Here is a 21,449-nt window from a genome sequence, read left to right as displayed (position 1 = left end):
AACATAAGCATTTAGCCATTGAGTGTATCTATTTACATTTTGATTTGGACTCAGTGCATGAGAATAATTAGAATTAATTGATGGGAGGTCTATATATATAAGGTGTCGTAGAAACAATTATTAAGACTGAGATCGAAGTGGGATTTACATTAATTGAATCTGATCTAATCTTAGAGATATTTATAGTTAAAGAGTCTAGGCGGTTAATAAATGAGATCATTTCAGACTGAATTCAAACAAATAAGCAGATAATAACAGTTTTTCAATCGCTACATCTTCAGCCAACAGATAGAGAAACAGAGTGGTTCAGATCATTAATAAATATTATGGTAATATTCCGATTTCTGGCAATCAATGCAACGTAATACCATTGGTATGTGGCCCCATTTGAATGCATAAATAATGGATCGAAAACATAATAAATAATAAACATAATAACAATAATATTATTGTATATTTCCCAAGATCTTTAAGCGATATTTCCCACTGGGCTAGACAACAATTCGATTTTCATTAGTTACAAAAGCGTTTATTCGCATGGACATTAATATAGATGTGATGCATACATTGATTATATAAGGATAAGTACGGCGCATTGCTATAAGTCTGATAAATGCCCCTCGGGAGTCGGCGACGCCCGTCTAGTCCACCAGATGGGTCTTGACCAGCGCTACGATGGGCGCGGCAGTGGGCATGTTAGGATACTCGCCAGCGCTGCCAGCGATATCCAAATGGGTGTATTTGAGGGGCTGCTTGGAGTTGACGCCGTGCTTGTCGAGGCCTGTGGCCTTGATCATGAAGGCAGCGGGCACTTGGTGACCGCGCGGAGTCTTAACGGATGGCGCATTGTTGGCCTGGACGACATCTTCGCCCCTGGCTTTGGCGGCATTGAAATCGAAATCGCATTGGCGCAGCACGGAGACCTCGAAGGGCTCACCGTAGGCCTGGCCAGCAGCCTGCAGTTTGCGAGCGTGATCCTCCTTGGCGGCCACACTGTTGTCCACAATGATGGATTGACCCTCGCCCGCAGAGATAAAGGCGTGGCCCGTCAGCGTGGCAATGGTGAAGATGTGCGGATCGGGCAGATTGCCCTCGATGGCCAGCTCCTTCATGCGGCAGAGCACATCGGCCATGCACATGCGACCCTCAGCGTCCGTATTTCCGATCCGGACACGGACGCCTGCCCGCGAGGTAATCAGCTCGTCGGACACGTAGCACTCCTCGCCCACGGAGTTGCGCACCAGGCAGAGGGCGCCAATCACATGGATGTCCTTCGGTTTCAGCTCGCTAACCACCTGCATGAAACCGGCCACAGCCGCTGCTCCACACTTGTCCCGCGACATGCCGGCCATGACGCCTCCGGCCTTGATGTCAGCGCCGCCGGTATCATAGGTGACGCCCTTGCCTACTAGCATAACAGTCTTGCGCGCCGGATTGGGAGGCTTATACTCCAGGTAGATAATACGCCCCTGATGGCGCTCCACCGAATGGGCAGCACGGTTGACAGCTGCGAACAGGGGATACTCCTTGTTGATCACGTCCACATCGTCGATGACATTGACGGACAGATTGGCAAACAACGGCTTAATATAGGCCTCCACAAGTGGGGGAGCCATGCGCTCCGGATCTCCGCCTCCGATGTCGCGTGCAATGAGACGACCCGATTCCAGGACCAGCGCATCCCGCATGATCTTCTCAGCATTGGGATTGTTGATCAGCACGGAGAGCGAATTGATTCGCTGCTTCTTCGAAGGGACATCCTCACGCAACTGAATGGGCTGTGGACAGGATTGGAGGCATGAGTGTGAGAGATGGATAAGATATGCTCAATTTACATACCACATAGAGCTCCTCGAGAGCACCAAGGACCGTGCACAGCTCCGCCTGGGAAAAGCGCTTGCTTTGGGGCACCACCAGAAGTGGCGCCTGGAAGCCAGCCTAGTTGACAAAAGAAAAGTTTAGTTTCATATTCTAAACTATTACACAGGGGATTTGCCCACCTTAATGGCTCTCTGCAGAGATTGAGCTGCCGCCTTCTGATAGCTGCGCACATCCGCATAGTCCGTTAGCTCCTCTACGGGCGCATAGATGACGGGCAGATCGAGATTCGCAGACTTGAAGCAGGAGACGACGCTGTCGAAAGCCTTGTCGAAGGACCGATGCTCCTCAAAGACGTCAGCCAGTTCGGCGGGCACAGCCCGGTCAATCACGCAGAGCACATCGTGACCGGACTTGGCCAAAATATTGGACAGCTTCACGGTGCAGGGCAGAAGTCTTAGAAGGTAAGAAAAGACAAAAAAAATAAGAGAAATAAAAAAATATCATAGGGATATATGTGGTAAGAATAAGTAAAGATAAAATAGAATAGAAGATAAACTTTTACTCTGAATACATACAAATTTTGTTTTGTTTAAAATGTAGTATAAAGTTTTAGAAATTTTCCAATCAAGAAGCTGCTTGTTCGTGTGGGCGAGTATTTACTGTGCATATACTATACATTCAATTTATTTTTATTTACTTAACTGCAGCAGTTGAAAGTTAATTGAAATGCAATTTTATCACGTCTAGCAGCAAGTTTTTTCAATTGACAGTGAATAGAGAGTGCCGAGCGATTTATGGGCGACGCCTTGTTACAGTGGGGCGTCTTGCTGATAAGCCAGCAACAGAACAAGATTATCTCGACTTTGAAATGCAATAAATAACGGCGATTGCGTTAAGCGAGATAAGTTAATAACAAATATTTGAACTAGGTGCAAGCCAATTTGCGAGAAGATTTGCCTGCCACTCAACAGAGAGAGTGAGAGAGAGAGGGATAGCTGAGCTTTCCAGTCTAGCCGGTCCTTGCAAATGGCGGCGATAAATTGCATTCACTTTCCACGCAAACAGATCTCAACTTTACTTACTTTTCGAGTCCCATATTGATGATGTTCAGAGCGGCAGCAACTGAAGCGTACGGCAAGTGGAGAGTCACTGATTGGGCGCTGGGCGAGCGTTGAAATTGTAATACAATGGAATACTGGAACTGGAAGAAGCGATAAGGCGCCGATAATGAATGGTTTTTTGCTCTTGTGTTATGTTTGATATTTGCTAAAACGTCGCTATTGACAGCGCGAATCGTTGTGTTGCGATTCTAAAGCGCAGCCATCGGCTTTATATACAGCGCGCCCATCGCCACAAAATATAAAAACAAAACACTGTGCACGAGCTATGATTAATCGCAGGTATGTTATGCTTGAAATTGTAGCCTGTGCATTTTGCATACACAACAACAATAATAAAAATACATAACTATTGCAGGCAACTGCTACTCACGTTGTCGTTGCCACAGAGCAAAGGCAAACACTTGGAGACCGCGCGATTCTCTTGCGAGTCACGTTCGCAGCGAATGAAAAGTAAAAAAAAAAAAAAAAACAGCTGTTGGCTGGAAGAAAGCCGGTCAGCTGTTCGCGCGGGTCGCGTTGCCAACTACATTCAATTTTAAATTAAATTTTCCAATATTTCAAAAGCAAATAGAAAACCAATTAAAGGTATTTAATTTAAAATTACAATTTGATAAGAAATACTATATAAATTTAAGGTTTGGTAATTGTTATATATTGTCTACGCTTATAAAATGTTCGATTTAATTTATGGCAATCAACGCAAAGCTCCAATGAATTCATATCAATAGAGTTTTGATTTGATTTTTTGATTTTATAAATTTATAATTATTTCTCATTTCGACATTTGCTTAAGCAAATACATGCAATACACTTTATTATGTATGTATATTTCTATTGAATGTTAAATTGTGTCTGTTATTTGGTCAATTGGATCTAAAACAACGGCTTTTAATGAAATATATAATCTCCTTCCAAGCTCTTATTCTCCATTTATATAGGCTTGTATTTCGTTAATCAGCTGTGGCAGCTGCTTGGCTTCTAGCGCCAGAAGTTTTCTGTATGGCTTTAAGCCACCCACGTCCTCTGGCCAATCACTTTCGATATCCATCGCATACTCGAAACTAAATTTGGAACGTTCGGCCAGCAGCTCCTCTTCGGCATTGGTGAACTGATCCTCATCTGGTTTGCCCTTCTTGCCCAGCTTGCGGTGGAACTTGACCAGCATTAGCAGCGTGCCAAAGTTGAACTTCATTTTCTTGGCCTTGGCCGCTTCAATTTCCTTATGCAGATTTTGTAGTAGCGGCACGGAAATCTGTGCTGGGATGTTGATGAAGCGCTCGTTGATCAGAAGGCCCACGTGCTGTTGCTCGTTGTCAAGCAGATTCCTCAGCTGCTCTTGCACCTGTTTTGTTGCATGCTTCGCAGCGCGCTCTGTTATGTATTTACGCAGCTGTTCTATAACGGGCTTATCTTTTTTGGCCGTTAGATTCACCACAGATGTGATGCCAAAGATGGTGTCATCCTCGACCATGTTATCGTCCGTTTCACTGTCGGGGCCGTCATCCATGCACTGGCATATAACGCTGCCCACAAAGTTTTGCGCTGTTATAGAAGAATTGTAATTGTGGTTCGGAATCGAGAATTAAGAATTAACTTTACCTATGAGAAGTTCAGCCAGCTGATTACAATTGATCTGTGCGCGTGGTACGAGGCGCTGCAGCAACTGTGAAATGCCCTCCGCATCTGGATCTACTGGTGCGCGTCCCTCGAATTCTATTTGCAGCTCCTACAATTGGAAGCGCTAATTAATTGACTTTATTTAAAAAAGATAATGTCTGTACCTCTTTCTCTTGGAACGATTCCGAGTCCATTCCATCGCTGTCGTCACTTTCCATATCGTCATCTTCCTCTTCTTCATTATCGTCATCGTTTTTAATATCCTCATCTTCACTGGAGCTATCAGCTTCAGCCGATTTTAAATTCTTCTTTTTGTTTGCTGACATATTCTAATATTTATTATTTTTCTAATTCAAAAAACCAAATGGTCCAAGCGCAATAAACATAAAACTTCAGCTGTTTGTCAACACACGTGTTGGTTGCTCAGCGCTGCCAGACTGTTCAAATACACACTTGTTCTTTTGAGCCGTGAGCTCACGGTGGCTCATTTTATTCCAGTTCAATAAAAAACAATTTTTTCAGTTATAGAAAATGCAGCAAATAATTTTTAACATAGCTACACTGTAACATATTTTAAATTGTTAAACAATATACAAAGAGCTTCTTATAGATAGATGTGTGCATTGTCATTATGTTTCATCCTTTTTGAGCTGCTCGTCATATTGCTGCTGGGTCAATAAGTTGGATATAATATCACTGCAGTTCTCGATCTTGGGCAACAATATGGCAAAGTATCCCGCGCCCTCAGCGGCCTGATGCAGCTGCTTGGCATCCGTTTGCAGCGCAGTGTTAACCTCTACCAGCTTGCCTCGTATGCAGCTGGGAATTTTATAGACTGTGCCAGTCTCGGTGGTCAGCAGAGCGAGCGTTGTGTCCTCCTGCAATATCATGCCGCCCTTCTTGGCCTTGCCCTTGACCACATTCTGGCTGCGGTCCATATTGCCCACATCGTAGCTAACGGAGGCGATGCCCTCGGCATAGGCGGGATGCGTGGGCGCAAGGCAAATGAGGCAAATGCGATTGGAGTGATAGAGCACCTGGTAAGGTGCTCCACCTTTAATGTAGTAGTACCGTGTAAAGAAGCGATCCACCACGCTAGGGTAATTGGGGTCATACCAATCAGTAATTGGGCTCACTAGTTCCCCGCAAATCTTCTGCTCTTCATGCTGAAAGTAGTACGGGGCGAAGGGATCTTCCTCTGCTCCGACTGCTTCAATCGCTGGCATCTTTATTTAGTTGGACTCGCCCTGCTGCAGTTTTTGCTTGTATTTTTCCTGGCGTTCCCTTGCCTTGGCGCGATTCGCAGCCGACCGTGCTATACGTTCCGCCTTCAGGCACTTAACCACCTTGTCGTCGATGGAGTTGCAAATGCCAATAAATTTACCGAAAGCGTTCTGAATGCATAAACCTTAGTTAACCACGTTAGAAAATGGCAAGACATTAACTTACGTTATCGTGACAGGCTTTGAGCTCTTCTATTAGTTGATTGCAGGCTGGAGTATGCAGATGGGCCGACAGATCTGTGTGCATTTTCACTTACTAACAGTTTTATGAAACATTAAGTGCAGCACTATTTCTTTATTTATTTCATTCTCCGTTACTCTTACGCAAATGTTTATATCGGGCTGTTATCGATTTGCCGGCGATATATTGCCATGCAAGCAGCTGTTCTCAGCAAAGATACTAAAATATACCAAATTCAAATAATACTCTAAAGCAACGGTTGCTTAGGTTTTTATTTTTGAAAATAATATTTGTGGTATTTTCAGTTTTTATTATATTTATTTATTTGTGTATATTACCCGCTCTCACAGTTGATTTTATATAAGTTCTCAGTTTGTCATAGATATTGTATATGTAAATATCAGCAATTTAACATATTTTGAATCTCTCACATGCCTTTATAAATATATTTGTATTTATCATTTATGCATAATTAGAAAAAATTGATTTAACGTCTTCACTGTTTACTTCTTCTTTTACCGAAAAGTATTCTCAACTACATCATCGAAATAAGGTTGTCTCAAAAATAAACTAACTGTTGTGTATTTGCTCAAACATCTGTTAAAAACTCTGCTAAAAACTCTCAAAAAAAATTTAGTGTGCACTGTTGTAACAACTAGGTCAAAATGTGGATTGGGTTTGGTCTTGGTGGTTTGTCTTGTTAGATATCGTCAAAAGTTCGTATTTTAATTGGTTCTCAGTTTGCTCGTTAAATTTGCTACACTCAGTTAAAAAATAAAAATCTGATTTAACTCTACAAAAAAAAAAGACAATGCTATCTCTCTCTCTCTCACTTATTAATTCACTAAACGGTGAACGTTGTCAGTGTGTGTGTATGTATGTGTGTGTTTTACGCTCTCATGTGTGCATTAGTTTTCTCTCATAAAGCTCTCAGTTCGGTTATATTATAAGTACAATCAGATGAAACAGAAAATAAAAACTCTACAAACTTCAAAAATTCGAAAAACAAAAATAATAATGGCTCTCTTTTGTCTTACGCTGTTGTTGTTGCTGTTCATGTTTGTTGTTGTTGTTTGTGTGTTCGTCAATGGATAACAAATACGTTAACAATTCTTTGCTCTCACTTGTAGCTCGATTTGTTTCTCTCTCTGTCTCTCTCTCTTATATGTTCCTAATAGCTCTCACTCCCCATGCTGATACAGTTACTTGACTACTGACAGCTACTGTTTTCTCTCTCTCGCTATATATATATGTATATGTATCATTCTCTCATTAAAACAAACTAAATGGCAGGCTTACTCCTTGACGGAGCCAATACCTCAACTCGTCTTTCTCGGCTCGGCTTGGACGTTGCTCGGTTGCGCCTGCGCCTGCGTCTGGGCCTGCGCCTCAATGCTGGCTAACGCAGCTTCCGACATTTTTTTGTATTTGCCCGCCAATTCGGGCAGCTCGTAGGCAATGGCCAGGTCCAGCTTGGTGATGGGACAGCCGCGGAAGTAGGTGCACGTCTCGGAGAGCTTCTTGAACTCGTACAGCGGATTCAGGCGGAAGAAGTCGCGATAGACATCCGGATCGGGCAGATCGTAGCGCGAGATATTGGTCAGCGTGGACAAGCCCTCATATATGTGGTAGTTCTGCGGATGATCGATGATATCGTCCGCGATGCGCTTCTTGTTGCCAAACAGAGTCTTGTGGTTGTAGTAGGTGTTCAAATAGCAGTCGACCATCTTGGCATGATTACGCACACGCACCTGGAATACATAAAACAAGCATATACATCTTATTCAGATCCCATCCATCTATCTCCGATATATCAGGCTCTACTCACGGCAAAGCGACGAGCGCTTGCGATCTTGTGCTCGATCCTCTTGTCGATCGCTGTGCGCAGATCCCGCAGGAAGGCGCGCTCCTGGGCCAGCAGCAGGCGAGCTGGTGCGCCCTCCTGATAGGGATGCGTCCAGAGAGAGGTGGTGTACATGAGTGGCGGCTGTGCCGACGACATCAGCGGCGATATATTCCATATGAGTGCGCCCTGAACGCGCAGCAGCTCTTCGGGTTTCACGGTGTCCGCCTTGTTCAGTATGATGCGCGTCTGATACTCGCGCCCCTTCAGCTGATCGAGTATGGCCTCGGTCTCTGGGCCCACATCCAACTTGGCTGGGTCGTAGACCAGAAAGATGATGTCGGCCCGATCGATAAACCACTGGCAGGCGTCGTTAAAGGGAAAGACGCGAGAGACCTGCTTGCGTACTTCGAGTATGCCAGGTATCTCAACGATGTTGACCTGAAAGCCAAAATTACGAAAATTGAAAAATTCGTTTACCAAATGAGTATGAGTATGAGTGTGAGTGTGAGAGAGTGTGCGTGTGTATGAGTGTGTGTACAACATCATCAACATTTAGCCATTGTGTTTAGCTATTTTCGACATTTAATAACCAGAATACTATATACGATCTTGCGCTCTTGGGCATTTTGCCAACGGCTGAGCATATCAAAAAACATATTTCCCAATCGACGAGCTGCCCTGCCAAAAGCTATTTGGGCGACAAGTTAATGCACTTAGGCAACAAGTGCATGTGCCTAGCCCACATCTATATATACCTTTGCCTATCTAGTACGCATACCTTTTCGAGCAGCTTGTTCTTCAATTTCAGGCCGCGCAGACGCTCTTCCAGACCCTGGCCGAACTTCTGCAGACCCGAGAAGGTATAGTCGGCTGCCAGCTGGGTGCCGTCTAGCACTTCCGTCTCATTGCCCCACATCAAAATGTTGAAGTAAGCCGGCGACGGTTCCGCGCCTAGAAAATCCCAACAGAATTAGTCTAGATTCCCACACATCCCGCATGCCCATAATCCCGTACCGGTTCTCAACGAGTTGGGCGTATATTCATTGTCCGTCAGATAGTTGAGAATGGAGGATTTGCCGCCCGACCAGGGACCCATGAACAGGATCAAGGGCTTTGAGAAGATCTCGGGATCACCGAAGTGACGATTGCTCAAGTCACGATACTTGTACAGCGTCTCCAGTGGCTTGATGGCGTTCTCATAGATCTTCTTGATGTCGCGCAGAATTATCTCAGCGACATTGTCGGTGGCCTTCTCTCGTGCATTGAACTCCTCGTCCAGCAGCAGCAGCTCGGTGATGTGCTGACGGCTGCGACGATTCTGTGGAACGGCACCCTCCTGGAAATAGAAAGAGTAGATCGAATCACAGCGGATTCAATTTTTGTGTCTTTTTCCACTTACCCAGAGCAATTCATCTTCGGGCTTGGTGTCCTCGTCATCAGCATCGATAGCATCTTCGGCAGCAACTGCTGTTTCTTCTGCCTGAGGCTCTTCAGCAGCTTCGCCGGATGCTTCAGGTTCTGGCTCGACGGCTTCTTCCACAGGCTTCTGTTCTACCTCCACTGCTTCCTCTTGCTGCTCGACAGCCACAGCTGGCTGTGCTTCAGCTTCTGGCTCTGGCTCTGCCTCTGCCTCCACTTCCAGTTCTTCTTCTTTGACCGGCTCCTCTTCTACAGCTGCTTCGGGCTCAGCCTCTGCAGCTTCTTCCTCCTTCTCCTCTTCGGCAGGGAACTCCTCAGCTGGACTTGGGGGTGCCTCAATTTCACCAACTGGCGCTGCATCCACCTCGCGCTTGCTGCGCTTCTTCACCTCCTCCTCCTCATCATCATCGTCGACAGTCTCGCGACTGTCGTCATGATCATTGGGTATACCATCGCCATCCATGTCATTGTCGTGCTCATTCAGGATGCCATCGCCATCCATGTCGTCGTCCTTCTCGTTCACCTTGTTGTCGCCATCAATGTCATCGTCCACATTGTTTGGCACACCATCCCCGTCGATGTCCATGCTCTGAGGCTCTTCGGAATTGGATAGACCGTCGCCATCAACATCGTGATCTTCATCATTGTGGACACCATCGCCATCGATGTCGCTGTCCTCTGATATGGGAGAATTCAAAAGATTATTATAATGCGTGTAAAATATATAGAAAGATCTTCTTTAAGCTTTACTAACCATGATTCAGAGTACCATCTCCGTCAATATCTTCATCCTCTATAAGAGTTTGATAAGTAACTGGAGAAATGCATACCGAATCAATAACTTACCATGATTAACTTTGCCATCGCCATCCAAGTCCTCATCCTTGTCATTGGGCAAGCCATCACCATCCAAGTCGCCGTCCTCTAGAATTACGAGAATATTCCGCATAAGTAAATGTATTTGAAAATGGTTCCGATCAGAAATAGTTTTTAATTAATGAAAGTCACACATTAATAAGGTATATAGTGGGGTATAGTAGAATGAGCCGTAGAACTGGGATTCATATTCCATACCGTGATTCAAAGTACCATCCCCATCGATATCCTCGTCCTCTGCATAGATAAAACCATACATAATTTCAACTTCTACACTAAACGCTACTTACCATGGTTGACTAGTCCATCACCATCTAGATCCTCGTCTTTCTCGTTTGGCAAACCATCGCCATCCAAGTCGTTGTCCTCTGTCGGAAATACAATCAATATATATTCTAAGGATTTCTGTATATCATTAGATATCTTACCAGCATTTGGTATGCCATCGCCGTCGATGTCGTTGTCCTTCTCATTGACCACACCATCTCCATCGATATCTGCATCCTCATCGTTTGGTATGCCATCACCATCGAGGTCATCATCTTTGTCATTCGGTATGCCATCGCCGTCGATGTCGTCATCCTCTTCATTCGGTATGCCATCTCCATCAATATCATCGTCCTTATCATTCGGTATGCCATCGCCATCGATATCATCGTCCTCCGTATTTGGGATGCCATCGCCGTCGATATCATCGTCATCCTCATTTGGTATACCGTCGCCATCGATGTCGTCGTCCTTGTCATTCGGTATACCATCGCCATCGATATCGTCATCCTCGTCATTTGGTATGCCATCGCCATCTATGTCGTCGTCCTGATCATCTGGTATGCCATCGCCGTCAAGGTCGTTGACGCTCTTCGCGTCCTCTGTGGAATCCACATCAGTAATTTCAACAGTTTCTTTTTCATCAATCCCACCATCATCATCGTCGTCATCGTCCCCACGAGGCTGATCGGCTTGCAGTTCGCCAGAACCATCTTTGCCCGTGACACCATCTGCAGGAAGTGGGTTATAACATATAACATATATAACAAATATAGGATAAATGACATATGATTGGTCTAACTTGCCTGTTTTCAGTTCATTTATAGCCTTTTCAATGTAGGGTCGACATTCTGATTCGCTTGGTCCGGCATCGGCATTGGCCAACCCAACTATAAAACAGTTTTAGATTAGTAAGAAGAGTATATGATAGGATCAACTAGAAACTTTAAGTAATTATAACAAAATAATAATAATTTAAGATCATGCAGGGGATATAATGTAGAATTTTGATAATGAGAAAAATATAACTTATTTTCTAGCATATATAATTTAACATATTTTTTAAGAAATTTAACAGATCACTTAGGAAGGCAATGGAAAAAATGATTAAAAAATAGATTTTTAAATTGAATATATTCAGTTTAGGTCGGAATATTTTGAGAGAGTTATAGATTAATCTTAGGGAAAGTAAAATGATATGACATATAACTTCATATATGACGACAATGATAGATTTGCTTTAAAATCATACATGAAGTATATAGAGTATAGATAACAATGCATTCTTGTTGCATACGTATATCATATCGGATTTATGGAACAGTTTTGGAGGCTCTTCAATTGTATACCTAGCCTTACAATTGCTATTCGCCGCCTTCGTGTTTGATGTCAGCGCCGAGGTTATTTTATCTTTTCAAACTTGACATTATTTATTGAATATACCCACACACACACACATACACACACACACATGAACACACTCTCACTCGCCCCATGAAAAATGTTCGAATATTTATGAATTTTATTTTTAAAAGATGAAAACTCAAACACATTTCGCTAGTTGCTGGCTTTCCGGCAAATGTGAATGGGTATATAATTTTGTTGGCCAGTCGCCCACTATATCTTAACTTTTCCAAATTGGATTTCTCTTTCCATTTCTCGTACTCGCGTAGTTTAGTGACGTGCATATACTATAATTATGCATGTCCGTGTCTATAAGGTCTGCTCTTACTGTGAGTGCTTCGCTATATTTTCCCTTCCATTCTGTTTGGTTCTCTAGTCTAGTAAACTGAGGTCGTGATATGTGTTTGAGTGACACGTTTAAGGTCGTTGCTAATTACTTTCTCAATTGCTGACAGCTGCTTTGGCTCATGGAAAAATTTGTCGGTTCGACTTGATTTAAAGGATATCTCTAGCGCCTTTATTTTTTGGTGCATGCTCAAGATGATATTCCTCGATATGCAATTCAGCTGTCAGCGGGTAATTCCCTTGATTTATGTGCAAATACAATATATGCAGCTATTTAAGTTATTTCCCAACCCATTCCTATTTATCGCATAAACAGATTTATTTATACAAATCCGTCTTGATGGCTGCTGGCATATTGTGTTTATGTTGCTTGCAATCTATTCCCAAATACTTGTACATTATATAGATCATTTCTTATTTCTATTTTTTTTTTTAATTTGATTTCTTCTTGTTTTTGCAATCTTTTGCAAACCAAACAAAATATACACAGGCCAACACACAAACACGATCCGCTCGGCTATAGATACAGCTACAGCTACAGTCGCAGCTACAGATACTTGCTCAATACATAAAATAACTTAAAAATTCTAAATTTAAAAATATTACAAACGATGACAACGAAGAGCGAACATTTGCGGCGTTTCGCCGCACAAAATTTTTGTTGAAAAAAAAAAAAAAAAAATTGAAAAAAAAAAAAGACCAAGTCAAAGAAGAAGAAAGTGACCAACAAAATGATACTATGTCTCTGTGTTTTGTGCGACCCATAGCTGTATGGGTATATTATCCAACGAGTCTAGGCCACTGAAATGTTGAGATAGTATATGTATATACACATACTCAAAGTGTTCTCTCTGACGTTTGCATACACACACACTCTCTCACACACGCACAGCTCAAGCAAATATTTTTAAATATACGCTTAAGATATATGTTTATATATATATTTAATATTTGTCTCCTCTCTTTCACTCATGCACACACACTCTTTCACTTTCCCCCCCTCTCTCTCTCTGTCTCTCCTTATCTCTCCCTCTCTCTCTAGCTCATTTTCATCTACAAATTGCATAATGCCTGCGCGCACTGGGCCAACAAAAAAAAAAAAAAGACCGTTATATCGCTTATATAATACGCACATGTATACTATACTATTTTTCGTTAGGATAGATCCTTTGATCGCACTCACCATTATTGGAAACGGCGATTAACGTCAGTCCCAGCAGGAACCAAAGTGTTAAACGCCCCATAATAATCAAATCAACAAATTATCCTTGAGTTCTCCCAGTGTGGTTAACACGTTAGCCACGTCATAAATTCTCCTTTTATTCTTTCGACTTTTTCCCGTAATTATGTATAATTAGGAAAAAATATAAATATATTTAAATAATTATAAATCACTTGCTCGTATTTCGCATATATATTTATATCCACCATATATGCGCTCGTTTAAATGCACTGCATGAAAAGGGTAAGAAATTATGGATGCTATAGATTATATTGCATATTCGAGAACAGGATATATACTACAAGCAATATACATATATATATTTATATATAATGTGTATATAATATATATATATATATATATATATATATATATATATATATATATATATATATATATATATATGTATCAACTAATTGGGCTCGTACAAATTTGTCACACTTTTTGTGGATTTTTTCAATTTTGCACTGTTTTCGATTTTTATTTTATTTTTTCACTTTTTTTTTAATTTCTGCTTTATTTAAATTTGTAGTTCGCGTTAGCTAGCCTTTCGCAAATTTTAACCAACAATCGTCGGCTGGGTAATCCTTAGTGTCCCTTTCGACGATTGTCAGCTAAATAATTTGCTTATTTCTGGCCCGTCGTCTGTGCACGGCGTGGTGCGATTCGTTTTTTGAAATAATCAGCACAGATTTTAGCTATATCTATTTTCTGGCATTTCTAAAAAGCAAGCTAGAAATTTTAGAAATTAATTTCTGTTTTTTCTTTTTGTTATTCTAAGTATATTGCGTACACGAGTATACGAGACGATCTCTCCCGGTCCAAAACCAATTCGTAACTCAACATGCATATACCATGAATTTACCTTGTGACCGCGAAAATTATTTCATTTTTATATTTTCGTAGCGAAAATTTTGTCAAAAGCACAGCGAAAACTAAAATTTATCTCTTTGGCAGATGCTCCCACAGAGAGTGAGTGAGAGCGAGAGAGCGATTGAGGGAACCTAAAGCGGCGCCGTTTGCCTACAAGCAGCAGCTTGGGCAATTTTTAAGTTCAGGGAAATTTGAGTTGATTGAGCATACGACTTAAACCAATTACCAGCAAAACTAAAGGTGAGAGAAAGAGGGAAATTATGAAACCCGAAGTACGCAAACGTTGCTTGCCTTAAAACAGCAGCAGCAAGGAACTTTTTAAGCTCAAGGGACATTTTGTAAAGGAAAATGGTATTCTTGGAGAGGAGAGTAGAAGACAGAAGGAAATTAAATTGTCTCAGTCGATGTGCTGCTAAAACATTAAAAAAGGGAAATTTAAATTATAAGTACATTTACCTCTGGTGAAAACTACTTAAATTATCCCTCGATATCATATTATAATTAAAGGAAATTTCCATCATAAATTGAGCAAAAATTTGCAACTATATTTAGAGACTTTGTTTTCCATTTTCTATTTATAATGTCCTTAACACACATAGAATTCTCAATTTTGGAATAATGTTTATTTATAGACAAGGATTTGCTTATTTTGAAAAAGATTACTCAAAGCTCAAGAGCAAGAGAGAACAGTAGAGAACAATAGAGAATATATGTTTGTATAGCATGTAGAGTGAAAGCTGGCACATTCACCCATATAAATCTTGTATTATCCGCTATTTAGAGCGCTGCGATTTATTTCTTGTCACAAATGATTAAATATGGTGCAGTCTCTGTCTCTCTTGCTCTCCCATTTGGCCGCTCTCGCGCTACACCGTGGGAATTCAGTTGTAAAATATGAAAATTAAATTTCTTGTAGCATTTATCACCGTTCATTAATATGCTTGATTGCACGAACAGCTGTTGGATGTGTGGTTCGGTTCCAAGGCGACGCATCGATTCAGACAACTGCAAAATGCTTTAAAGTCTCCCATAATTATATTTTTATAGAGCTATGACATCGAACGGCAGATTATATAATTAAATGCAGTCCAATGTTATCATACCTTTTTTTACCAGCAAAAGATTTTGTTTTATTTTTAATATAATGATATTTTATTTATATATATATTATTTCTTACTTTTAATCTGGGCTATTTATGTATGTATAAATAATGCTTTCTGGCTCATTTAATGCAAATTTTATGTTATATTCAATTTTTATTGCTTTCGTCTGGGCAAAAGTAATACAATTTATCATTTCAATATATGAAGGCTATTTTATTATAAATACTCAGAAGACCTAAGATCTATTGTTCACTCTCACTGAGCGCTAAAAATATTTACCTCAGCTAACATAATAAATAGTTTTTAAATAGTTTCAGATTTGTAAAGAAAATCCCTCCAAGCTGCGGCACTACTGTGCCTCATTTCCATGATCTTTGTTCTTGATGCGAGTGCAGTAGTACCGATCGCTATTCTCGATCCAATCGCAAACGTTGAGCACTGTGTGGAAAGCTGTGCCCTCTTTACACTCAAATTCCACGGGCTTGCCATGCACGCAGCGGAAGTACTAGATAGAAGAGAGGAAATATTTAAATATGCATATGTATGTAGTAAGTAAATATTTTAGGCATAATAAAATTGTGATATATTTAGATATACTTCGGTAATTAGTATAACTCTATGAATAATTAGGAATTAATATTCTTGGTCTTCTTCAATGCGACCTGCATTGTCGAGTTAAAATGCCTTTATAAATTTCAGTTCACAGCATATTCTATTACTCCTTTCTTATACTACCAATCTGTCATTCCATGCTACCCCGGCATTCCCTAAATCCTTAACTCAAATCCTTACCTTTCGGCAGTTGGGATGCGGCACAAAGTCTCGGTTGGTGCAGTCAATTTCGCTGGCATCGAAGGCAACGCCGTTCTCTTCTGTTTCGGGATCGACGATCTCCTCGGGTTCTTCCGTAGAGCTGGGCGCAGCGGTTGTGGTTGTGGTGGTCGTTGTGGTTGTCTTCTTGGGCTTCTTGGGTTTCTAAAAAAAAGAAAAGAGAATGTTAATGAAATTCGTAAATATAAATAGTGGTCTATAGTCTTCTATGTGGGCACCTTTGTGGTGGGTTTCTTGGTGGTGCTGCTCACAGCTGGCACCGGTGCTGACGTTGGGCTGACTGGCGTTGACGTTGGTTTTGGCTTCGGTTTCGGTTTACGCGTCGTCGTGGCCATCGGCTGCAGCTGCGCCTCGTCCGGATTGGGCGGTGTGGCGGGTGGCTTGGCCCATTCGGGCTGCAAAGCAAATTGCTCATTAGCTTTCACTGTGCTGCTGTCGCACACTTGGCAGCTGGCCCACTTACCCGCGGCGTCGTCTCGCGCGTCGGCTCCGGCACTGTGTAGTGCCGCATGTTGTTGTAGAGTATTTGCATTAGGCCATTCTTAGGGCCGCAGAGCCCATGGAAGTCGTCCATGTCAATGGCCCAAGTCATGGCGCCCGCGTAGCCCTTGGCCTTGATGAAGTCCATTTTGATCTGCACCGAGGCCTCGTTCTCGTAGCCCACCCACTGGGTGTCCTTGTAGGTGTAGGGCACCATGCCCACATCGTCCCACTCCACGGTCCAGCCCTTCGACTTGTCCATGACCTCTGTGCAGATTTCGTAGTAGGCCAGGAAACCGCTCGCATTCGTGTAGGGCCCTGGAGCACCGCCGCCCGCCTCCTTGTTGATGTAGGTGCCCATGTTGTAGTTCTTGTTCGAGTTGCTCAGCGTAAAGGTGCGTCCGTAGAAGGGCACGCCCACCACCAGCTTGTTGGCCGGACAGCCCATCTCCTCCCACAAGGCCAGGCCGTCATTCTACAAAGGCAATGCTCATTAGCTCGCCTCTCTCTCTCTCTCTCTCACTGTCGCTCTATTCCCCTCCCACTTACCACATTGAGTCGCTCGTAGGCATACTGATCATGCTTGCGCTTGTAAAGCGGACTATGCACATCCGCGAAGCCGGCCCAATTGCCGCGCAGGTCATAGGTCATGGCATGTATGGCATCCAGGAGTCTATAGGAGATTCAAAATGCGACAGAGATTAGATAGACTATCTCAGTTGGCTACAGTCAGCCACTTACTCGCACAGCTCGGGCACATGGTAGCCTTCTTGCAGCCGGAACTTGGCCACCGGCACCGCCATGGTGATCTCCCAGCCACGACCCTCGCGATTGAAGGCGCGTCGCAGCTCCTGCACAAAGTACAAGAACTTGTCCTTGTCTCCGTAGCTGCCGCCGCGATCCGTGGCACCCGGATACTCCCAGTCCAGGTCGAAGCCATCAAAGTCGTACTCCTTCATGAACTGCACCACGCTGCGTATGAAGCTTTGGCGTTTCTCGCGTACCGCTGCCATTCGCGAATACTTGGAACCGCCCTCCGCCCAGCCACCCACCGCTATCTGGAGCTTGAGCTTGGGATGCGTCTGCCGCAGCTGCGTGAACTTGCGGAAGCCCTCCTGCTCCACATCCAGTTCGGGATCTATGACCAGCACCTCCCAGTTCTCATCATTCACGCCAATGAAGGAGTACACCAGATGCGTGCACAGATCGGCGGGCACATCCTCCAGTCCGTAACGTCCAATGCCTGGACGATAGACGGCCCAGTTGCTGAAGTAGCAGACAATGCGCGCTGGCTGCTCACTGGCCAGGATGAGGCTCGGCACGCCCAGCAGGAGCAGCAGCAGCAACATGAGATGATGTTGCACTGCCAGCAAAATATATTGGATGAGGGAAAAATATTTTAATTATAGAGAAAAACAATTGAGTTAAATTATGTTAGGATTAGGTTTCTAAGAGATGAATATTATTTTAAATTATTGTTTAAATTTTATATTATATTTTATATAATTTCGAATATATAACAGTTGTATGATACAAGCATTTAGTAATAAATAAAAAAAATAAAAAAAACAATTATAAAATTAATATGTCTTCTTGAAATACCTAAATTTTTACCTCATTCAGGAGGTGTGGTGAAGCGTTTACTATGCAGACCAAAACATTTATTATAAACACACATACATATATAGAAATCTGCGACACGCCTTCAGGAAAGATATATGTAAATATACGTATGTATATAGTCGATTTAATCCGAATTTTTCTGCCTTCATCATTTCTGTATAGAATCATATTTCTTGTAAGCTTCCTTTCCAAATTTCCCAATTTTATTGAAGGCTAACGCTCGGAGTATCTACATAATCTAATCTAGTCTACAGTCTGCAGTCTAAGTGAATGAATAGCAAATTGACTGACGAAATAATATCATCCAAATGCAAAAGTATAAATAGAATGAACAGCTCAATTAGCTAAAAATAGTTCACCCAATAAGAATAAATTTGTTTAGTTTTGCATCTGTCTTCGGTGCTTTCTTTCGTCCGAGCTCATCGAAATGAATATATGCGATCTTCGAGCACCCTGCGACAAGGGATCGTTTAGCCACTTAATATGATATTTTGATATTTAATAGCGCATCGAGCACATTCTCCGAAATGTTAGTAACGATGTTACGACTTGTTTTTCAAGATCCACGCGACGTGCATGCATAAATAACGACGCGTACATGACGAAAGCACTGGATGCATCCGAGTTTTTGGGCGTGCTAAGGCTATGTGACCATAATGCTGCACATGATCCGAGACTTGCGACGAAATATATGCGAGTTCATTCACCGAATATGTGAAGAGTATATATATATAAGAATGTATATACCCCTATGTATGTATAAATATATATTGTATACGCTTAGATCGCGACAATCACTTAGTATGCAGAGCGAGCCTTACCCATTTCTTAATGCTACAAACTCGGCAGTAATACTCGATTATACGATTATACGAACTGGAACGGGGATATACGAAGACGACAACGACGACGACGATGACTTGATGCGGCGCTCGTTTGGCATCAAATGACAGTCAAACTCGGATCGAGCGGTGCTTTTATAGGTGGCTTCTGGATTGTGGATTGTGGCGTCGACGCTGGCGCTGGCGTTGACGTTCTGGTCCGGTTCTTGGAGCGAACGAGCCTCTTTGTTCCTGACCAAAGTGCGTGAGAGGCAGAGATTTGTGGGTTGTTTTGCTTATGGATTTCGGTTTGGATTTCGACTGTTGTCTGAAGCTGTGCTCAATTCGCGATCTCTCGACTTTCTTTCCATTTGTTTTATGTTTTGTTTTGTTCTGTTTTGTTTTGCACACGCTTTTTATGCGATCTGTGATCTGTGTGATCTGATTGAGGCGGAATTGTTTATGCTCTAGAATAACAAATGGACAAATGGATAAACTCGTTTCGGATAACACTTCCGCTGCTCATCCTGCCATGAAAGTGCGTAAGTCAAATGGAAAAGGAGTTCATTGGCCCAGCGTTCATGAGCTGATAAGTTGACAGAGATGATATTCCTTTAAATGCACTTGGAGAAATAGGGGAGATTTATATACAACGTACAAATAGAAACAACATTTTTTGATTTGCGAAAATTCTTACAATATACAAATTAATTGAATAACACTATAAAGTTTATTAGAAGTATGCAAATTCTTAAAATTATTTTTTATCTAATTCTAGGTTTTTTTTCACATGAGAAATATCTGATACTTAACTGAATATCAAATCAGAATTCAAATTCGATTCCAGTTATATCCAATTATTTCTCCGAGTGCATACACTTAGCTAAGTCCGCTGCGTAAGTCAATGGCCAAAGTAGAATCCTCAGTGGTTGTGGCTGCTGTGGTTGCAGGCGCCGCTGTTGTCTGTCTGCTCGTTGGCGGTGCTAAACTGCTTGTGCTTGAGGTGAGCTCTGCGGACTCTTGCTGGTTTTCTATAGGCGCATAAATAAGATGATATTACAAATTGTCAATGTCATGCACTTGGACTCACCATTGAAAGGCGCCAAAGGAACTTTATACTGCGGCTCGCCCTGATGATTATCGTCGTTACCATAGCCAGTAAATCCAAAGCCAAAGTTGGGACCGTGACCGGGTCCATACCCATGCCCATAGCCATGACCATATCCACGCCCACGACCATGCCCACGATCATAACCATGACCATATCCGAATCCGAAGCCACTCCAATAACCAAAGCCATAGCCCGGTTCATATCCATGAGCAAATCCCTGACCGAATCCATGTCCAGGCCAATGTTTGCCATGCCTGCCGCAGTGCACCGATCCATCCACATTGTAGCGTCTTGGGCGCTTTACTGCTGCTGCTGCTTCTGCTGGCGCTGATTCCTCCGCCCATAAATCCTGATTGATATAGGCGCTGCGAGTGGAAAAAAAAAAACGTTCGGACCGGCCAGCCAAGACTGTCAACCATTTATACATACGCATTCTCGATGCCCGGAGCCGCCTGCAAGAGCTGCACTTGCTGCAGGCTCCAGACAGCCAGCAGCATCAACTGTGTAAAATATGCAGACGGAGATGAAGATTTGAGATTTGAGAAATGTCACAACTGCAACGACTCCATAATGAAACGCTGAACTTACGCATGTGACGGAGCCTAGGAGAGACATTGTCTATGTCGGAGCTGAACTGCGCTTCTTAAGCAGACGGTGCCAACTGACGACTCAGTTAATTCCGCACTGTTAATGAGTCGACAATGGGTTTTTTGCCTGTGCTTAATATATGTATATCGGTGTGTATTCATATGTATCTTGCTATTTGAGTTGCGTTCACTGAGAGTTTTGAGCTTTTTTAATGCGCATCATCAGCAATAAAAGCAACAACAATATCGAACATAACAACTATGGGCCAATCAGGTTTGATATTGTTTCAGGTTTCTCGAAATATATGTGCTAGCCACTCTTTATATACACATCTTTGTGTCGATATATGCCCTACGCTACTCATTAAATGTGTGATAATTAACAGCGCTTTTGGTCCACTCTAATCGCTCTCGGAGTACAACGAGTTCGCTTGATTATTAATGCCTACGTGCGAGCTGCTTGCTCTATAATATATCTAAAAATTATTCTATTCCTAACATATTTCTTGCTTCTTTTGTTATTTATTTTATTTATATATTTTATTTATTAATCAGTTTTTAATGGGTTCGCATTGAATGGCATCTGTTCCATGATCACGATTATGCTAATCGGATGT

At 42.4% G+C, this 21,449-nt stretch overlaps 7 protein-coding genes across 19 annotated transcripts; all 7 read right to left on the bottom strand.

The window, feature by feature from the left end:
• Positions 1–507: 507 nt before the first annotated feature.
• Positions 508–3,448, bottom strand: Dip-B (Dipeptidase B). Its single transcript, XM_018017838.2, has 5 exons — positions 3,313–3,448; positions 2,904–3,022; positions 2,001–2,274; positions 1,840–1,938; positions 508–1,778 (listed from the first exon to the last, which is right to left on the bottom strand). Exons 2-5 carry the CDS (start codon positions 2,915–2,917, stop codon positions 642–644), a joined length of 1,524 nt encoding a protein of 507 aa, XP_017873327.1. The 5' UTR covers positions 2,918–3,022; positions 3,313–3,448; the 3' UTR covers positions 508–641.
• Positions 3,449–3,725: 277 nt separating this feature from the next.
• LOC108620845 (protein BCCIP homolog) lies at positions 3,726–5,007 on the bottom strand. The gene is made up of 3 exons (XM_018017840.2): positions 4,724–5,007; positions 4,542–4,668; positions 3,726–4,484 (listed from the first exon to the last, which is right to left on the bottom strand). Exons 1-3 carry the CDS (start codon positions 4,883–4,885, stop codon positions 3,862–3,864), a joined length of 912 nt encoding a protein of 303 aa, XP_017873329.1. The 5' UTR covers positions 4,886–5,007; the 3' UTR covers positions 3,726–3,861.
• Positions 5,008–5,012: 5 nt separating this feature from the next.
• LOC108620847 (protein Abitram) lies at positions 5,013–5,785 on the bottom strand. The gene has a single exon (XM_018017842.2). The coding sequence runs from the start codon at positions 5,783–5,785 to the stop codon at positions 5,189–5,191; it is 597 nt and encodes a 198-aa protein (XP_017873331.1). The 3' UTR covers positions 5,013–5,188.
• A 6-nt stretch (positions 5,786–5,791) lies between these two features.
• On the bottom strand, positions 5,792–6,233 carry LOC108620851 (COX assembly mitochondrial protein 2 homolog). Its single transcript, XM_018017845.2, has 2 exons — positions 6,009–6,233; positions 5,792–5,953 (listed from the first exon to the last, which is right to left on the bottom strand). The coding sequence occupies exons 1-2, from the start codon at positions 6,087–6,089 to the stop codon at positions 5,792–5,794; spliced, it is 243 nt and encodes an 80-aa protein (XP_017873334.1). The 5' UTR covers positions 6,090–6,233.
• An 88-nt stretch (positions 6,234–6,321) lies between these two features.
• On the bottom strand, positions 6,322–14,284 carry LOC108620841 (uncharacterized). Of its 13 annotated transcripts, XM_089462055.1 has the most exons (14): positions 14,196–14,284; positions 13,364–13,632; positions 11,238–11,321; positions 11,085–11,162; positions 10,593–11,033; positions 10,455–10,532; positions 10,363–10,401; positions 10,135–10,212; positions 10,043–10,081; positions 9,269–9,966; positions 8,884–9,205; positions 8,648–8,820; positions 7,852–8,307; positions 6,322–7,774 (listed from the first exon to the last, which is right to left on the bottom strand). In XM_089462055.1, exons 2-14 carry the CDS (start codon positions 13,422–13,424, stop codon positions 7,343–7,345), a joined length of 2,979 nt encoding a protein of 992 aa, XP_089318181.1. In that variant the 5' UTR covers positions 13,425–13,632; positions 14,196–14,284; the 3' UTR covers positions 6,322–7,342. The 13 variants fall into 13 exon arrangements, with proteins under 13 accessions (XP_089318181.1, XP_017873317.1, XP_017873325.1 ...); XM_018017828.2 differs by having other exon boundaries at positions 10,593–11,162; XM_018017836.2 differs by lacking the exon at positions 10,043–10,081.
• Positions 14,285–15,398: 1,114 nt separating this feature from the next.
• On the bottom strand, positions 15,399–19,291 carry Cht5 (Chitinase 5). Its single transcript, XM_018017837.2, has 7 exons — positions 19,135–19,291; positions 17,432–18,053; positions 17,240–17,363; positions 16,674–17,165; positions 16,429–16,605; positions 16,172–16,354; positions 15,399–15,884 (listed from the first exon to the last, which is right to left on the bottom strand). The coding sequence occupies exons 1-7, from the start codon at positions 19,136–19,138 to the stop codon at positions 15,729–15,731; spliced, it is 1,758 nt and encodes a 585-aa protein (XP_017873326.1). The 5' UTR covers positions 19,139–19,291; the 3' UTR covers positions 15,399–15,728.
• A 504-nt stretch (positions 19,292–19,795) lies between these two features.
• Positions 19,796–21,071, bottom strand: LOC108620846 (uncharacterized). The gene is made up of 4 exons (XM_018017841.2): positions 20,834–21,071; positions 20,675–20,745; positions 20,225–20,610; positions 19,796–20,165 (listed from the first exon to the last, which is right to left on the bottom strand). The coding sequence occupies exons 1-4, from the start codon at positions 20,858–20,860 to the stop codon at positions 20,014–20,016; spliced, it is 636 nt and encodes a 211-aa protein (XP_017873330.1). The 5' UTR covers positions 20,861–21,071; the 3' UTR covers positions 19,796–20,013.
• Positions 21,072–21,449: the final 378 nt, after the last annotated feature.

The sequence above is a fragment of the Drosophila arizonae genome, chromosome 2 (genome assembly GCF_054131065.1).
Source record: "Drosophila arizonae isolate 15081-1271.41 chromosome 2, UAZ_ARI_1.0, whole genome shotgun sequence".
Lineage (NCBI taxonomy): Eukaryota > Metazoa > Arthropoda > Insecta > Diptera > Drosophilidae > Drosophila > Drosophila arizonae.
Note: the sequence above shows the minus strand (reverse complement) of the source record. Positions and strands in the feature narration are given on the sequence as shown.

What these genes read in the sequence shown, in the direction of transcription:
- Dip-B (XM_018017838.2), bottom strand. An exon ending in CTCTGCAGAGAGCCATTAAG is followed by an intron (nt 1,939 to 2,000) that starts GTGGGCAAATCC and finishes TTTGTCAACTAG; the next exon opens with GCTGGCTTCCAGGCGCCACT. An exon ending in CTCTCGAGGAGCTCTATGTG is followed by an intron (nt 1,779 to 1,839) that starts GTATGTAAATTG and finishes TCCTGTCCACAG; the next exon opens with CCCATTCAGTTGCGTGAGGA.
- LOC108620845 (XM_018017840.2), bottom strand. Translation starts at nt 4,885, where the DNA reads ATGTCAGCAAACAAAAAGAAGAATTTAAAATCGGCTGAAGCTGATAGC. An exon ending in AATCGTTCCAAGAGAAAGAG is followed by an intron (nt 4,669 to 4,723) that starts GTACAGACATTA and finishes TTCCAATTGTAG; the next exon opens with GAGCTGCAAATAGAATTCGA. An exon ending in GCTGGCTGAACTTCTCATAG is followed by an intron (nt 4,485 to 4,541) that starts GTAAAGTTAATT and finishes CTTCTATAACAG; the next exon opens with CGCAAAACTTTGTGGGCAGC.
- LOC108620847 (XM_018017842.2), bottom strand. Translation starts at nt 5,785, where the DNA reads ATGCCAGCGATTGAAGCAGTCGGAGCAGAGGAAGATCCCTTCGCCCCG.
- LOC108620851 (XM_018017845.2), bottom strand. Translation starts at nt 6,089, where the DNA reads ATGCACACAGATCTGTCGGCCCATCTGCATACTCCAGCCTGCAATCAA. An exon ending in TCAAAGCCTGTCACGATAAC is followed by an intron (nt 5,954 to 6,008) that starts GTAAGTTAATGT and finishes TTATGCATTCAG; the next exon opens with AACGCTTTCGGTAAATTTAT.
- LOC108620841 (XM_018017828.2), bottom strand. Translation starts at nt 13,424, where the DNA reads ATGGGGCGTTTAACACTTTGGTTCCTGCTGGGACTGACGTTAATCGCC. An exon ending in AATCGCCGTTTCCAATAATG is followed by an intron (nt 11,322 to 13,363) that starts GTGAGTGCGATC and finishes ACTGTTTTATAG; the next exon opens with TTGGGTTGGCCAATGCCGAT. An exon ending in AGAACAAGCTGCTCGAAAAG is followed by an intron (nt 8,308 to 8,647) that starts GTATGCGTACTA and finishes TTTGGCTTTCAG; the next exon opens with GTCAACATCGTTGAGATACC.
- Cht5 (XM_018017837.2), bottom strand. An exon ending in CGCGCGAGACGACGCCGCGG is followed by an intron (nt 16,606 to 16,673) that starts GTAAGTGGGCCA and finishes TTTGCTTTGCAG; the next exon opens with CCCGAATGGGCCAAGCCACC. An exon ending in CGCATCCCAACTGCCGAAAG is followed by an intron (nt 15,885 to 16,171) that starts GTAAGGATTTGA and finishes TCTTCTATCTAG; the next exon opens with TACTTCCGCTGCGTGCATGG.
- LOC108620846 (XM_018017841.2), bottom strand. Translation starts at nt 20,860, where the DNA reads ATGTCTCTCCTAGGCTCCGTCACATGC. An exon ending in GCTCCGGGCATCGAGAATGC is followed by an intron (nt 20,611 to 20,674) that starts GTATGTATAAAT and finishes TTCCACTCGCAG; the next exon opens with CGCCTATATCAATCAGGATT. An exon ending in TCCTTTGGCGCCTTTCAATG is followed by an intron (nt 20,166 to 20,224) that starts GTGAGTCCAAGT and finishes ATGCGCCTATAG; the next exon opens with AAAACCAGCAAGAGTCCGCA.